Source organism: Sphaerodactylus townsendi, linkage group LG12 (genome assembly GCF_021028975.2).
Source record: "Sphaerodactylus townsendi isolate TG3544 linkage group LG12, MPM_Stown_v2.3, whole genome shotgun sequence".
In the NCBI taxonomy this organism is placed as follows: Eukaryota; Metazoa; Chordata; class Lepidosauria; order Squamata; family Sphaerodactylidae; genus Sphaerodactylus; species Sphaerodactylus townsendi.
The window spans coordinates 49,072,016-49,089,122 of record NC_059436.1 but is presented as its reverse complement, the minus strand read 5'-3'; the positions used below and the strand labels follow the sequence as shown (position 1 = coordinate 49,089,122).

Here is a 17,107-nt window from a genome sequence, read left to right as displayed (position 1 = left end):
TCTTGGAACCAGGATGCTTGCCAGAGGGGATGCTGGGTCTGACACAGCAGGGTTGTCCTTCTGGGGAAATGTGATGTCCCTGCATGAAAACGCCAGCCTCGTGGAAAGGCTTTTTGTTGTGAGCAAGGAAGGGGGGGGGGGGATGGAAATAAGCCGAGCATGATCCTTTATTGATTGATTGATTGATTGATTGATTGATTGATTGATTGATTGATTGATTGATTGATTGTATTTGTATACCGCCCTCCCTGAAGGCTCAGGGCGGTTTCCAACAAAATAAAAATTTAAAACATCATATATAAGTTAATTAAAATATATAAAATATTAGACTAGAGATGGCTTCAGCTATTCTATTCCCCCTTTTATGAACCCACGGGAGGCCAGATGTTTACTTTTTATTGCAGTTGATATCATCCCGGCTGGCCAAACGCCTGGCGGAACAGGTCCGCTTTACAGGCCCTGCGGAAACTTTGTAAATCCCGCAGGGCCCTGATCTCACCTGGAAGCCTGTTCCACCAGGTAGGGGCCAGAGCCGTAAAAGCCCTGGCCCTTGTAGAGGCCAGCCGGATCGCCTTGGGGCCAGGGATCACCAGTAGGTCCGCCTCCGATGAACGGAGGGGCCTAGAAGGGCGATATAGGGAGAGGCGGTCCCTTAGATATGCAGGGCCAAGGCCGCGAATGGCTTTAAAGGTCAAAACCAAAACTTTAAACATGACCCGGTACTCGATCGGCAGCCAGTGCAGTTGGTATAGGACCGGAGTAATCCGGTCCCTTGCTGTTGCTCCGGAAAGGAGTCTGGCTGCCGCATTCTGTACGAGTTTCAGTTTAGACCAGTGTTTCCCAACCTTTTCAATGTTGCAGTACCCTTGACCTCGCTCTTCATATCTCAGGGTGCCCTTGAGGTATGTTTGATTTTTTTGGTATTTTTAGGGTTGGGGTTTTTTTGGCCTGTAGGTGGGGGGAGTGGCAAGCAAGGGTTGGGGAGGGGAGGGAAAGCAGTGTTGACAGCCACGTTGTTTGTTTGCCTAAATTCGGCAAGTAAAACAATGCTGTTTTTCAGTGTTGTTTAAAGGGATCCCTTGAGGCTTCCAACCTCCCCCTTCAAAATCCATTTGATTCGGGGGGGGGGGGGGCAGGCAGTAGTATTGTCACGGTACCCCTGGAACGTACTCATGGCACCCCAGGGTACCACGGAACCCTGGTTGGGAATCACTGCTTTGGACAGTTCTCTCGCATGAGGGCCAACTTTAAATATTATTGTTTTTGAGGCGTTCAGTCTGGGTTTCCGAGACCCAGCTCACAACCCCAGCAGCTTCCAACTGCTGCAACGAAAGGCTTCGAGAGAGAGAGAGAGAGAGAGAGAGAGAGAGAGAGAGAGAGAGAGAGCCCAAACAGACTCAGGATTATCCTGCAGAGAGCCAGCGTGGCGTAGTGGTTAAGAGCAGCGGACTTTCATCTGGAGCGCCAGGTTGGATTCCCCGCTCCTCCACTTGAGTGGTGAACTTTTATCTGGTGAACTGGAGTTGTTTCCCCGCTCCTCCACATAAAGCCTGCTGGGCGACCTCGGGCCAATCACAGTTCTCTCAGAACTCCCTCAGCCCTACGTACCTCACAAGGCGTCTGTTGCGGGAGAGGAAGAGAAGGAAGAAGAAGAAGAAGAGTTTGGATTTATATTCCCCCTTTCTCTCCTGCAGGAGGCTCAAAGGGGCTTACAATCTCCTTGCCCTTCCCCCCTCACAACAAACACCCTGTGAGGTAGGTGGGGCTGAGAGAGCTCCGAGAAGCTGTGACTAGCCCAAGGTCACCCAGCTGGCATGTGTGGGAGTGCCCAGGCTAATCTGAATTCCCCAGATAAGCCTCCACAGCTCAGGCGGCAGAGCTGGGAATCAAACCCGGTTCCTCCAGATTAGATACACGAGCTCTTAACCTCCTACGCCACAGGAGATGATAAACCGTCTCGAGTCTCCTTATGGGAGAGAAAAGCAGGGTATAAATCAAAACTCCTCTTCTGAAGGGGGAACAAGTGTTCCTCCTTCCCCACCAGATCTTTTCCCCATGTGAAACATCACACTGGGGATGGGAGTTATTTCCCTGATTTTGATGCTCCCTGTGGAATATCAGTTCACAAGGATCAGCAACATTGGGGAAACAGCCCTCCGTCGGGGAGATTTTCACGTGGGGAAATGGGTCAGGGGAGCAGGCGCCCCTTTCTCCTCCAATCCCGTTTGGGCTCTCCATTTTGTTTTGAAGAAGCCGTTCCTCACAGCTGCCAGGTGTCTTCAGGGAACACAGGTGGGGTCAGAGCCACCTCTTCAAAACCAGTAACATTCTGTTTGGCCCAGAGCCTCCCTTTAACTGAGCAGCAGAGAGGTGGGGGTGTACCTGCCCAAAAGGGTTTTGTGTCGGAGAACTTCCCCGTGGATCGTGCCCTTCCATGGTGAGGGGGAGACGAACCGACGAAATTGATGCCATCGTTATTTCGTTGAGTGGCTTTGTCGCAACCCCCCCACCCAAAATTACAAAAGGATGATTATGTGGCTCTTGTTTTCAGCTGAGTAAAGCTAGAAACAGACTACATGCACACACATACACACACGCACGCACGCACGCACCTGCATTTATGAAATAGTAATATTTGAATCCCGACGGCATTCTCTTCTGTCTCTGACTAGGGGAGGGGGAGAGAGAGGGGGGAATTTGGGATCTGATAATTTCTGCGATTACTAACAAGAAAAGTCTTTACTAAAGCAATATAACTTTTCTTTCAAAAAAATTTAAACTAGGATGATTTTAAAGGGTTGTGGGGGTTTTTTTAGTATTCTTTTCCCATTTGTTTTGGGGGGGGGGGAGGCGTTGGCTGTGGCCTCACAAGTTAGGATCCCACGGCAGCCAGGATCACAGCTCATTTTTTGACAGCAAAAATTAACATTCTCCTCGCTAAAGTGCGAACTAAAGATTTGACAATAGAGTCGATTTCTCTCCCTCTCTCCTTTTTGGCGAAGAGGGGAAAAAATCCATAACTTGCAAAGAATGTCTGAGTTGAAAGGCAAGGTAAATCTTTCTTTCTGAGGAGGTAAGCTTAGTTTTATTTCTTATTTCTTTTCTTTTCCCTTTTTTTTCTTCCCCTAACAGCCAGCCGCAAGCTGTCTGAACATCGGCGAGATATCCTTTGGGGGCATCGGCTGGTTTTTCCAGCCCGTCTTCTCATGCCGTGTGTTTGTACTAGCTGAAGACGGCGCATGGATCTCTAAATAATTTACAAGTTGATTAATAAACTCACAGGGGTATAATTAGGAGAGAGAGAGACAGCGGCTACCGTAACGGGTACAGTGCTTGTGGGAACTAGAGACTTTCTCTTTTTCCTTTTTTTTTCCAAGAAACTTTCTAGGGTGCTGGGCGTTTGAAGATAAGTTGGGAAGAGCACAGCGCCTTTTCTCTTTTGATGTGGAAATAGGACAGTTTGAATCCGTCGAGTTTAATTTTTCACAAGCTGTAGGGGCCCTGCAGTGCGGTTCTCTTTTTATTATTGGGGGGGGGGGGGGCGGGGAAGAGCCCTGAACATTTTTCTTTCTTTCTTTCTTTACACACACACACATCAGTATACATACCAAACAGGAACTAATAAACAGAGTAATTTCCTCTCTTTTCATTTTCTGTTTCTCTGCACCTTCTGTGGTGTCCTGTGTTCACACACACACACACACACACACACACACACACACACACACACACACACACACACACACACACACACACACACACGCGTCTGCTGAGCCTCCATTGCAAAATTGGGTGGTTATTTATTTAATGGCATCACCCTTTAGCACGGTGCATTTTCAAGAAGGTCCCTTCAGTTTAACAACGCTTTTGAAGTTGCTGTGAGGGAGGGGGTTTCCCCACAGTCCAAACTTTTGACATTTCCCACCTGGGAATGGGTAGGAAGTTTTCTTCATTGGATGAGAGGCGTGGAGTCTTTTTTCCCCCCGCCAGTGGTAAAATTAATGGTCAGGAGAACAAAGTAAACATTTATATGCTCTCTCTCTCTCTCCCTCCCTCCCTCTCTCTCTCTCTCCCACCACCCACCACAAATACACACACTTTCACATTTTACCAGTGCTAATCTTCCAGTAAAAGCTGAGAAAATTGTTGACTTCCTGGAATATTATCGATTTTATTTTGAACGAGCGATTACATTTTTATGAGGGTGTTCCCCTGTGGTGGGTTTAATCACTGCCCCCCCCCCCCTTTCCATCTCAAGGGCTTTTCTTCCATCTTTCTTCCTTGTGGTGTCTCTCCGTGTAGGAACCAAACTTGATGGGGGGCCTGCACGTATAATTTATTCACATGTCCTCCTGTTCACCTGTAAAGCAGGAATCTGTTTCTTTCTGAAAACAGAATACGCAGGGAAGGGCAGCTCAGTGTCCTCACCGCGCTGCTTGGGTTCCAGCATTTTTCAACTAGCCAAGTTAAGAACATAAGAACTAGCCTGCTGGATCAAACCAGAGTCCATCCAGTCCAGCACTATGCTACTCGCAGTGGCCCACCAGGTGCCTTGGGGAGCTCACATGCAAGATGCGAAAGCAATGGCCTTCTGCAGCTGTTGCTCCCGAGCACCTGGTCTGCTAAGGCATTTGCAATCTGAGATCAAGGAGGACCAAGATTGGTAGCCATAGATCGACTTCTCCTCCATAAATCTGTCCAAGCCCTTTTTAAAGCTATCCAGGTTAGTGGCCATCACCACCTCCTGTGGCAGCATATTCCAAACACCAATCACACGTGAAGAAGTGTTTCCTTTTATTAGTCCTAATTCTTCCCCCCAGCATTTTCAATGAATGCCCCCTGGTTCTAAAAGTTCACTTTTGATAACTGAGCAGGACTGGGAGAAAAAATTGCTTTGTACAAAGAAGGACAGGGAGGAAAGGACACCCCCCCCCCCCGGGTTTTCCACTCATTCCTGCGGCCCATTTCTCCTTAAAAAACACCCCTCCCTCCCTTCCGCTTCCCACTTCGTTGGAATGCACCGTGACATCTAGTCTGATCCTAAAATCTTCCCTGCTGTCAGTATCCCGGCATTCAGAGGGAGACAGGTGGCAGCAAGAGACAAGCATTTTTAAGTGGTGGCACCTTACCTGTGGAATGCCCTTGCAGCTTGAGGATGACTGAGGGACTGAAGCACCTTCCTTATGAGGAGAGGTTGCAGCGTTTGGGACTCTTTAGTTTGGAGAGGAGACGTCTGAGGGGGGATATGATTGAAGTCTATAAAAGTATGCGTGGAATAGAAAATGTTAACAGAGAGACATTTTTCTCTCTTTCTCACAATACTAGAACCAGGGGGCATTCATTGAAAATGCTGGGGGGAAGAATTCGGACTAATAAAAGGAAACATTCCTTCACACAATGCGTGATCAGTGTTTGGAATCTGCTGCCACAGGAGGTGGTGATGGCCACTCGCCAGGATAGTTTTAAAAGGGGCTTGGACAGATTTATGGAGGAGAAGTTGATCTATGGCTACCAATCTTGATCCTCCTTGATCTCAGATTGCAAATGCCTTAGCAGACCAGGTGATCGGGAGCAGCAGCAGCAGAAGGCCCTTGCTTTCACATCCTGCATGTGAGCTCCCAAAGGCACCTGGTGGGCCACTGCGAGTAGCAGAGTGCTGGACTAGATGGACTCTGGTCTGATCCAGCAGGCTCTTTCTCGCGTTCTTAGGGTTGCCCTGTTGGTCTCCAATAGAACAGCCAGATTTGAGTCCAGAAACACTTCAGAGACCAACAAGATTTTCAAGATAGGAGTGTTCAGAAGTCAAAGCTCCCTTCGTGAGACATTTGCAATCTGGCAACAACAGCGTGGGACTTCCCTGCAGGGGTGTGGTAAGGATGATGAGAGTGAAGTGCATGAAGCGCTCTGAACACTCGAAAGTGGGACAGCCACACTGAGATGGGTGTCACCTGGTGGGTGTGGCTGGAGGGGCCAGATGCCTTGGGCAGGCTGCAGTGGATCTGTGGGAACTCTGCCCCCAAACCCACACTGAACTTGTCTGCACAACCCCATTTGTGTGGCCTGACTTTCACTATGCCGGGGACAGGAGGCCAGGGTTGCCCTGATTGCAACACTGCCCCCAGTGGCCGTGTCTGAATGGCAGGCAATCACAAGGGCTGGGCGAAAGGAATGAAGCCAAAGGATGCCACTAGGGGAGGGGCCAAAATGCTCCTTCTCATTTTAGCCCCTCCCCTAGTGGCATCCTTTGACTTCATTCCTTTAGCTCCACCCCTTTTGTTGCACCAGCCTGTGATTGGACTGTTGCTGACTGCCTTCTTGCCAGTCAACCCTTCGAAGCCCAGGAGATCCATCTTCATCTGTGCTGGCATCTTTCAGGAGTTCGCTTGGCCCATTCCTCTCCACCTCCCCCACCCCTGCAATAGAAGAAGAAGAGTAGAAGAGTTTGGATTTATATCCCCCCTTTCTCTCCTGCAGGAGACTCAAAGGGGCTGACAATCTCCTTGCCCTTCCCCCCTCACAACAAACACCCTGTGAGGTAGGTGGGGCTGAGAGAGCTCCGAGAAGCTGTGACTAGCCCAAGGTCACCCAGCTGGCATGTGTGGGAGTGCACAGAGAAGCCTCCACAGAGAAGCCTCCACAGCTCAGGCGGCAGAGCTGGGAATCAAACCCGGTTCCTCCAGATTAGATACACGAGCTCTTAACCTCCTATGCCACTGCTGCTCCATGACTTCCGTTTCATCCGGTCCCTTGCGCAGTCGGAGTTCACTTCAAACCTACAAATCTATTATGTTGCTAGACAGGGTTGTGAGGGTCTGGGCACTGAAGGGGAAGCTTCGGGGGTCCTCTGTGGTGCTTGGCTGTTAACCAAAGAGCAGACGGACCACAGGAAGCCAAGCTGTAGTAAAATGGGATTGCTCAGGGGGGTGCTCTTGTGAAAGGGTTTGGGGGGGGGGTTGCAGTCAAGTCCCAACTGACTTTTGGCACCCCTGTAAGTTTTTAAGGCAAGAGGTATTTTCCCATGGCCTGCCTCTGTGTAGAGTCCTGAATTTCCTTGGTGGTCTGCCATCTAAGTATTAACTAGGGCCAACCCTCCCTAGCTTGTGAAACCAGACGAATCAGGGCCAGCCAAGGCAGGGCCTGAAGGGAATGTAGATCGTTGATCTTTCTTCCATGTGTTATCTTGTTTGACCGTTGCCGTTCTTGCCTTTTGCGATTGTCTTGAGTCTCAGAAATGTGGATGATAAAGAAAGTAAGTACTAATTAATGAAAGGAATGGAGGAAGGGTCTCTAAGGAGCAGCAGTGGTGTAATGGTTAAGAGCAGGGGTATTCTAATCTGGAGGAACCGGGTTTGATTCCCTGCTCTGCCGCTTGAGCTGTGGAGGCTTATCTGGGGAATTCAGATTAGCCTGTACCCTCCCACACATGCCAGCTGGGTGACCTTGGGCTAGTCACAGCTCTACGGAGCTCTCTCAGCCCCACCTACCTCACAGGGTGTTTGTTGGTGAGGGGGGAAGGGCAAGGAGATTGTAAGCCCCTTTGAGTCTCCTTGTGGGAGAGAAAGGGGGATATAAATCCTCCTCCTTCTCCTGCTCCTCCTCCGTTGTCGTTGCCTTCTTCTTCTTCTTCTTCTTCTTCTTCTTCTTCTTCTTCTTCTTCTTCTTCTTCTTCTTCTTCTTCTTCTTCTTCTTCTTCTTCTTCTTCTTCTTCTTCTTCTTCTTCTTCTTCTTCTTCTTCTTCTTCTTCTTCTTCTTCTTCTTCTTCTTCTTCCTCTGCTGCTTCTGCTGCTGCTGCTGCTGCTGTTTAACCAGGTCGAGGCAATCAGTGTTCATCCACTCAGAATATTTAGGGAGTTTGAATTGCGAGTAGGGGAGGGGCGATCTGTAAAGAAGTCCCTCCCAGAATGCAGCAGTGTGGAAGTGCTGATCTGCTGTGCAGATCCCGCCCCTTTCGACGGGACCCCTGCAGCGGAGCCTGTTGGGTTACCTTGTGCCCCAACAAGCAGTAGTTTTGTCGGAGGGCCACAGATAATAAACGGAGCCACTATTGCCTGCAATATACGTTTCCTTTGTCCTGTTGCTGGTCAGACCATTTTTGCAGCATTATGGAAACCTCCCGTCCTGTTTAATCAGGGTGACTAGATGGACAGAACAAAAACAAAGGTCCTGCATTATAGGAGCACTGATTGTGCTTTGGCACGTTTATAGCAGTTTTATTTCTGACACACACACACACACACACACACACACACACACACACACACACACACACACACACACCCCCTGTCTCCCATTTGCCGGGAAAGCTCCATGTCGCGGGGAGCATATGTTGCCAGCAGGTGGCAGTACATAATAAACCAAATCCACCCGTTAGGCCTGTGACCACCGCTGTTCTGTTTATTACAGGACATCAGAGGCAGAATGTTAGCAAGCCCCATACCAGAGCTGCAGTTGGCAGGCCTCAAAAGTCATGAAAACAGCAGCGGTGTTAAGGAAATAATTATTGTCTCAGATGTCTCCTGTACTTATTATGTCAGCCGCCCTCTTTGAAGGGTCCGCGCCTCCGGTTTCTCGGGGAAACTCTTAATTTGCATGGATCCTTGTAATGCGGACTTTAGACCAGATGCGGCTTCAGAAGTCGTCTTCAAAGAGCAAGTCTGGTGGAATCTTCAGAGGAAGCCGCGTGAAAAGAGGGAAAGTGCAGAATGGAAAGGTAGCCTGGCAACGGGAAATAGGACAGACAGAAGGACAGTAACCACCTTGTCTTCGTTAAAGCTAAATAAACCTCTGCATTTGGGATGGGTGGGGGGTGGGAAGAATAGCAGGTGCCACTGAGATGAATGCAAGAGAAAAGGAGAGCGGGGACTCAATTGTAAGCCTCTCCGCTGAGAATGCAGACGGTACTTTCCTTCCAGATTCAAAAGTTCAGCCCATTTGCTGGATCTGACTCCCAAAACAACTGAATCAGTGCTTGCTTTCAGATTTTTCTTTCTTTCTGTTTTTCATATTTGATCCAGTTGGATTTTTTGGCCCTACACCTGGGCCTTAACATCTACTAAGATCTGCCGCCCCTCTCTAGGGGGAAGAATTTAATATTAGGTATCGGGCGCCACCTATATCTATACCTGTGCTTTTACTCATTTTACATTTTAAATGTTAATGTGTAGTTAGTTTCGCTGCTTTTATAAGTTTTAGTTTGTTTATGATATTTTATGACTGTATCTAATGTATGTTGTACGCCGCCCAGAGCCCTTCGGGGACGGGGCGGGATAGAAATTTGAAGCATAAATAAATAAATAAATAAATAAATAAATAAAGTAAGGTTTAATCTAAAATTTGAATTAAGGTTTAATTAAAATCTTTTTTTCCCAGTTGTACTTGAAGAAGAGTTGGATTTATATCCCCCCTTCTCTGCTTTAGGAGACTCAAAGGGGCTTACAAACTCCTTTCCCTTCCCCCCCCCCCCCAACAAACACCCTGTGAGGTAGGTGAAACTGAGAGAGCTCTGAAGAACTGTGACTAGCCTAAGGTCACCCAGCTGGTGTGTGTTGGAGTGTACAGGCTAATCTGAATTCCCCAGATAAGCCTCCACAGCTCAAGTGGCAGAGCAGGGAATCAAACCTGGTTCCAGATTAGAGAGTACACCTGCTCTTAACCTCTACGCCACTCCTAAGAAAAAGAAGTGATAAGAAGAAATAAGATAATAAGATAAAAATAAGTGATAAGATAAAAGAAGAAATAAAATCATTTTTTTTCAGTTGTACTTGTAAGAAAAATAAGTAATAAGACCCTCTCTCTCTTTCCTGGGGGGGGGGGGGTGGTGGCAAAATTGTACTGCATGATTTGTTTGTTTAAATTAATTTACTTACTTCATGTATATCCCATCTTTCTCCCCAGTAGGAACCCAAAGAGTCTCATATCATTCTCCCCTCCTCCGTTTTATCCTCACAACAACCCTGGGAGGTTAGGCTGAGAGTGTGTGAGTGGCCCAGCAAACCTCCAATAGCAGAGTGGAGGTTTGAACCTGCATCTACTGGATCCTTGTCTGACATTCTGATCTTTCACTTGCTTTCTTTTGAATACTTGGAAGAAGAAGAAGAAGAAGAAGAAGAAGAAGAAGAAGAAGAAGAAGAAGAAGAAGAAGAAGAAGAAGAAGAAGAAGAAGAAGAAGAAGAAGAAGAAGAAGAAGAAGAAGAAGAAGAAGAGAGGAGGAGGAGGAGGAGGAGGAGGAGTTTGGATTTCTATCCCCCCTTTCTCTCCTGCAGGAGACTCAAAGGGGCTTACAATCTCCTTGCCCTCCCCCCTCACAACAAACACCCTGTGAGGTAGGTGGGGCTGAGAGACCTCCATAGAGCTGTGACTAGCCCAAGGTCACCCAGCTGGCGTGTGTGGGAGTGCACAGGCTAATCTGAATTCCCCAGATAAGCCTCCACAGCTCTGGGGAATCAAACCTGGTTCCTCCGGATTAGATACACGAGCTCTTAACCTCCTACGCCACTGCTGCTCCACTTAAACCTTATCTTTCGGTTCCACAACCCTCAAAATGGCTTCCCGTGGTAAAAGTCAACAAAAATCAAGCAAATCAGTACAATAATACAACAAAACTGAGCATCTGTGTAATCAATTGACTCTCTCAAATGAGTGGCAATTGGAAGCATCTATTCAGTTCAACCACATACTGCTACCATGATGTAAAGGCTGACTGGTGAGAGGCTGTAGCTCAGTGGTAGTATGCTTGTGGTGTGTGTGGCAGCTCCCAGGTGTTTTCCTGGAATCTCCTTTACTTTAAGAATGTCAGAAAGAGCCTGCTGGATCAGATCAGAGTCCATCTAGTCCACCACTCTGCTACTTGCAGTGGCCCACCAGGTGCCTTTGGGAGCTCACATGCAGGAGGTGAAAGCAAGGGCCTTCTGCTGCTGCTGCTCCCGAGCATCTGGCCTGCGAAGGCATTTGCAAGCTCGGATCAAGGAGGATCAAGATTGGTAGCCATAGATCAAGGAGGATCCGAATCGGTCTCTGCGTTCGGCAGAGGCCAACCTACTGGTGATTCCTGGCCCCTCAATGATACGGCTGGCTTCCACTCGGGCCAGAGCCTTTACAGCTCTGGCCCCCGCCTGGTGGAACGCTCTCTCACCAGCTGTTCGGGCTCTGCGGGATCTGGTTGAGTTCCGCAGGGCCTGTAAGACAGAGCTGTTCCACCGGGCCTTTGGGGAGCCTAACCGTTGATAGGGGCCCCCTCCCTCTCCTCCTCTCCTCCCTCTCCTTTATTATAACATCAAGTGGATTCACCGCCTCATCCCGCCTCTGGGGCTCTGGGTGAACTGAAGCTGGCGCCATCTTGTTTTAATGTTAGTTTAATGCTAAGTTTAATAATGTTGTATTTTTAATAAGATAGGGTTTATTATTAGAGCCATATTAACTTATATTTATTGGATTTTAATTTATTATTGTGCTCTGTTATATGTTGTTCACCGCCCTGAGCCCTTCGGGGGAGGGCGGTCTATAAACCCAATAAGTAAGTAAGTAAGTAAGTAAGTAAGTAAGTAAGTAAGTAAGTAAGTAAGTAAGTAAGTAAGTAAGTAAGTAAGTAAGTAAGTAAGTAAGTAAGTAAGTAAGTAAGAAAGATCAGTCACTTTCCCTGTGAAGGGAGACAAAAAACACCACACTTTAACAGGATTTGGAAACTATGCGGAGTCTGACCTGACAGCGCGGTGACTTCTGAGGAAGGGGAACTGTGTGCATAACTGAGAGTCCAACCCGAAGGAATGTATGCTCAATGCGAAAGAGACCTCGGGTGTGTAAATGACCAGAGGAACAGAGAAAGAAAGGAAATGAGTAGGAGAAAGGTGCGGAAAGAAAGATTGCGATTAGGTATTTATGGTGAACAGAAGGAGGCTTCCTTCAGGTTAAAACCACACCGAATCTGAAAAGCTCATTGACTCTTCTCTATTAATTTTATTTATTTAAAACACTTTTAGGCCACCTGTCCACCTGAGCTGGGTCCCCAAGGAATCCAGCCTCTGCCTGCCCCAGGAGAATCCAGGGTTGATTCCGCACTTGCGTTATCGATCTAAGTTCGAGCTACGTTTGACCTAAGTGCTCTGCACAACCACTGGGATCGACGTGGTTTTGTACCAGCTTCGCCCCGTGTAACGGTCAAATTTCTGACTCCAGTTGGGAACTACTACTTTTTCAGGGAACCGAACTCAGCTCGATTCCAGTAAAGTCGCGGAATCTCTGGTGCCAGGAGTCCCCCATTCAGCCAATCACAGCTGAGTGTTTTGGGCATGCGTACAGCTGGCCAATCAAAAAACGCCACCTTCATCCCTCCATTCCTGTGGCAGTTTTTTTTATAACGTGTGTGGGGATAGACAGAACATGGCCGTAGAACAGTAGCCAATCGGAACGGAGCGGCGAAGAGGCACAGGATGATTCCACCCTCTGAGCTGGGATCAAGCTGGTTGCAGTAACTTAATCATTTTTATTTTGTTTGGAAGAAATGGAAACCCTGTAGGAAAAAAGTTGCCAGGGTTGGCGCTAGATCAGTGGTTCTCAACCTGGGGGTCGGGGCCCCTTTGGGGGTCGAATGACCCTTTCCCAGGGGTCGCCTAAGACTCTCTGCATCAGTGTTCTCCATCTGTAAAATGTATAAATGTTACGGTTGGGGGTCACCACAACATGAGGAACTGTATTACATACATACATAAGCCTTTATTGGCATGGTCAGAAAGAGTTACATAAATCGGGAACAATTGCATGAATACATGATAGATAAAAGGCCCCACGGGGAGCACAACAAATATGTTCTACTGGAACTCTCTCAACTATCTCCGCAATGAAATTGGCGATCTCTTCACAAAGACCCGGGGTCCGAGTTGTTTAACAATAGAGATAACCTAGTCAGATTAGGCAGCCCAGATTGGAAGAAAAATGTAAGTTGGTATATTTAGATCTGATGTTATCAAATCTGGTGCAGTGCAAAAAGTTGGTGAGTCAGGGTTTCAACCACATTAAGTTTGCAACTGCGCGCCTTAGTTTATCTAAATTGCTGAACCTACCCTTTAATAGGGCAGAGGGCATAGCGTTAAAATGCGCCAATGGTAAGAGGGCTCTCGCTATGCGTGGGTTCGTTAAGGTATGGAGGAGGTAATAGGCCACACGTCTCTGCTCATATGGAATTAGGAGTTGTGTTGGAGAGCAGGTTCGTTTGGCTGCTAGATGTAAATTTGCAAATTCTAGATCTAAAAGCCGATCTCTGAGCCTATTGTACACTTCTGAATAGGACATTAGGTAGAGTGATTCAATAGGCAGGCCGATGGAAATAATCTTTCTCTCGATTGGAGAAAACCAGGGGTTAGCCTGCGTGTCCTGTAGTGTCAATGAGACAAGGGAGCGTTCGGATGGCAGATAGTGAAGGCGGAGCCAAAATCTGAAGGCTCTAAGCCAAGCTTTATGTTCCAGGGTGTTTTGCCCCAGTTCTAAACACAGGGCTGTGTAAGGGACACAGTTTGGAACTCCCATTATTTGGTGGAAAAACTTGGATTGGGGGACAAGAACTGTATTAAAGGGTCGCGGCATTAGGAAGATTGGAACCATGGCCATAGATGGTACTTGAATGGGAGACCACCAAAGAAGTCCAAGGTTGCTACCCGGAGGCAGATGATGGCAAACCACCTCTAAATGTCTTTTGCTTTGAAAAGCCGAAAGGGTCACCCCGTCAGCTGCGACTTGGCATTCTTCCCCCATCTCTTTGCCCCCCTTTCTGGTTTCCCGATCTTTCTGCAGCAGTGGCGTAGGAGGTTAAGAGCTCATGTATCTAATCTGGAAGAACTGGGTTTGATTCCCAGCTCTGCCGCCTGAGCTGTGGAGGCTTATCTGGGGAATTCAGATTAGCCTGGGCACTCCCACACATGCCAGCTGGGTGATCTTGGGCTAGTCACAGCTTCTTGGAGCTCTCTCAGCCCCACCTACCTCACAGGGTGTTTGTTGTGAGGGGGGAAGGGCAAGGAGATTGTCAGCCCCTTTGAGTCTCCTGCAGGAGAGAAAGGGGGGATATCAATCCAAACTCCTTTCTTCTTCTTCTTCCTGCTGGAATGCTGAAGTGTGCTTTGGATTCTGGGTTCTTTTCTACTGCTCTCCTTTCTCGATTGAAACCGAGACCAAGTGAAGCCAGGCTGAAGGCTTCTGTCTTTATGAAATTTGCACAGGCTCAAACACACATCGTCTCGTTTCTTGGAGAGTCGCTTGGCCAGAGACGAGTCCTTCGGAACGGCAGGCACCCGAGCGACCACCTTGGAGGAGGTGCCCACGTGACGCTGCGGGATGAGAGATCCATGGCAAAATTGAGTGCTTGCTGATCCCCAGCCCATGACAACCCAGGAACATTTATTTGCTGCCAGAGGGGGGAACTCAGCTATAGCAATGCCATCACAGCCATTTTTTTTTTGAGAATTTGAGATAAAATACTAAAAGTTGTGCCCAACCGTGGATTCGTACAGCTGACTGCCGATGGGTTCTGATCTGTTTCAGCCACGTTAAGATCATGTGGAGAAATGGGCAGAGTCAATGAGAATATGATCTGGAAGGGAGCCAACAGGTAGCAAGGCACAGATTACAAGCTCCTTGGAGCAAAGTGCAAATTTCTAGACAGGTCACGGGCAGCCTCTTCAGGACCTAGGACAGCTCCCTAGACTGCATCATTCATTCTATCAACAGTCAGAACTCAGTTCTTAGCTCGCCTTCTTCCACTGGATTGGCTAAGGACCAGCATGGTGTAGTGTATAGGTGTCAAACTCGTGGCCCTCCAGATGTTATGGACTACAGTTCCCATCATCCCCTGCCAGCATGATGCTGGCAGGGGATGATGGGAACTGTAGTCCATAACATCTGGAGAAACGGAACTGACACCTATTGCTGAAATGGTTAAGAGTGGTGGAATCTAAACTGGAGAACCGGGTTTGATTCCCCACTCCTCCACATCAGCAGCGGATTCTAATCTGATCACCCAGATTTGTTTCCCCACTCCTCCACATGCAGCCGGCTGGGTGATTTGGGGCCAGTCACAGTTCTCTCAGAACACTCTCAGCACCACCTATCTCATGAAGTGTCTGTTGTGGGAAGGGATGGAGTTTGTAAGCATCTTTGAGACTCCTTCAAAGGAGCAGCAGTGGCGTAGTGGTTAAGAGCAGGTGTACTCTAATCTGGACAAACCGGGTTTGATTCCCCGCTCTGGCACCTGAGCTGTGGAGGCTTACCTAGGGAATTCAGATTAGCCTGTGCACTCCTGCACACGCCAGCTGGGTGACCTTGGGCTAGTCACAGCTCTTCTGAGCTCTCTCCTAGCCCCACCCACCTCACAGGGTGTTTGTTGTGAGGGGGGAAGGGCAAGGAGATTGTAAGCCCCTTTGAGTCTCCTGCAGGAGAGAAAGGGGGGATATAAATCCAATCTCCTCCTCCTCCTCCTCCTCCTCCTCCTCCTCCTCCTCCTCCTCCTCCTCCTCTTCTTCTTCTTCTTCTACTACTACTACTACTACTAGTAGTAGTAGTAGTAGTAGTAGTAGTAGTTGTTGTTGTTGTTGTTGTTGTTGTTGTTGTTGTTGTTGTTAAGAAACCCAGCCTCCTCCTCTTCAACAAATTTAAAAAAATCACTGCCAAATACATTTACTGGCATTTTTTTTTTAAAAAAGGAAATAACAAAAGAACCTGAACTCCCACAGACTTCATGGTCAGCGGGAAAACCAACCGTTTCCCTGGAGGACTCAAATAATACTAAACCAATTTGACCTTTGTGGAGCAATACGGTATTCTGCTCTCACACTTTGCTGAATTTAGGGATGACAGATTGAGCCGGGGAAAGTAGCCCTTGGCGGTAGCTGATACTCAGGGCAAGATGTTAACTGTCAAACCCCGAGATCAACCCTCAGGCATCTGAATTAATGGTGGAAGACTTTGGACCTAACGGAGGCAGGAGGAAGAAATCTCTAAGAGGTGGGAAGAGGCTAAATGGACAGCACTATCAAAAGGGCTTCAACCTTTCAGGAGCAGAGATCTGTGAGTTCTCCTGGCCTCTGGCTCGAGAATGATGTCCGCGGATATCAATATGTGTCAGAAGCTCCTTTGGAGTGGAGACGTGGGTATGATTTTTGAACAGGGAAGAGATGAGGTGGAAAAAGGTTCAAACAGGAGAAATAGACTCGGAGCGTGTGAGTTTGGGGGGTTTTTCGCATCAGCATTCACGGCGGATCCATCCTTTTGGATTCAGAACATGGCGAGGGGGTTTGTGTTTGGTTTTTCTTTTTGAAATGAAGGCGGGGGGGGGGGGGGGAATGCATTGAATTTGTGGGAGAGTTTTCAGTGCAGCTCGCAGCACCAAACAAATGTTCCAGCGTTCTGTGTATCATCAGCATGTTTCTGGCAGGGCTGGGAATTTTCTGCAGTCGCGCCAAAATGGGGAGGAATTGATGAAGGATGCAGAATTCAGCTTCTCTGTGCTTTGTGTGTGTGTGTGTGTGTGTGTGTGTGTGTGTGTGTGTGTGTGTGTGTGTAAATACACATGTATCTAAAGGCTAAGGCCATGGTGGCGAACCTTTGGCACTCCAGATGTTTTGGACTACAATTCCCATCAGCCCCGGGGCTGATGGGAATTGTAGTCCATAACATCTGGAGTGCCAAAGGTTCGCCACCACTGGGCTAAGGGTTCGAATTAAAGGACAATGAATGCTTAGCCAATTACTGTGCAGGACGCAGCGGAACCAAAGCCCTGTGCGTTCTGCACCCCCATTGGCCAGCCGGGCACCCAAGCCTTTCCCTCGTCCGCCCCCCCCCCCCAACCCTATTAAGGCCAGCCAGCAGCCTGAGTGCCTGGTTGAGTTGTTCCCTCGCCCCCCCCCCCCAATCCTTTCAAGACCAGCTGGCCGCCCGAGCACCCAGAGGAGCCTTTCCCTCGCCCGCCTCATTGCCTAAAAGGCCAGCCTGACAGAATCTCCCTACCTCCCCCTCCCACCCCAACCATCTCGATTTCATCCTCCCCCCAGCTCTAGCCACCCCTTTTAACCCTCCCCCACATCAGTGCTCAACTGCCCACCCTCTCCTACCCCAAAACTAATTTTGC

General features: G+C 48.3%; 1 protein-coding gene across 1 annotated transcript in view; it reads left to right on the top strand.

Annotated features, from left to right (window-relative positions):
* LOC125441552 (adenylate kinase 8-like) overlaps nt 1-14,354 on the top strand; it is a 117,152-nt gene extending 102,798 nt beyond the window's left edge. Inside the window, exons 11-13 of the mRNA XM_048512160.1 lie at nt 3,133-3,211; nt 3,378-3,492; nt 14,205-14,354. Of these exons, the coding sequence (XP_048368117.1) occupies nt 3,133-3,211; nt 3,378-3,492; nt 14,205-14,354 (344 nt within the window). The remainder of the gene's footprint in view (nt 1-3,132; nt 3,212-3,377; nt 3,493-14,204) is intronic.
* Nucleotides 14,355-17,107: the final 2,753 nt, after the last annotated feature.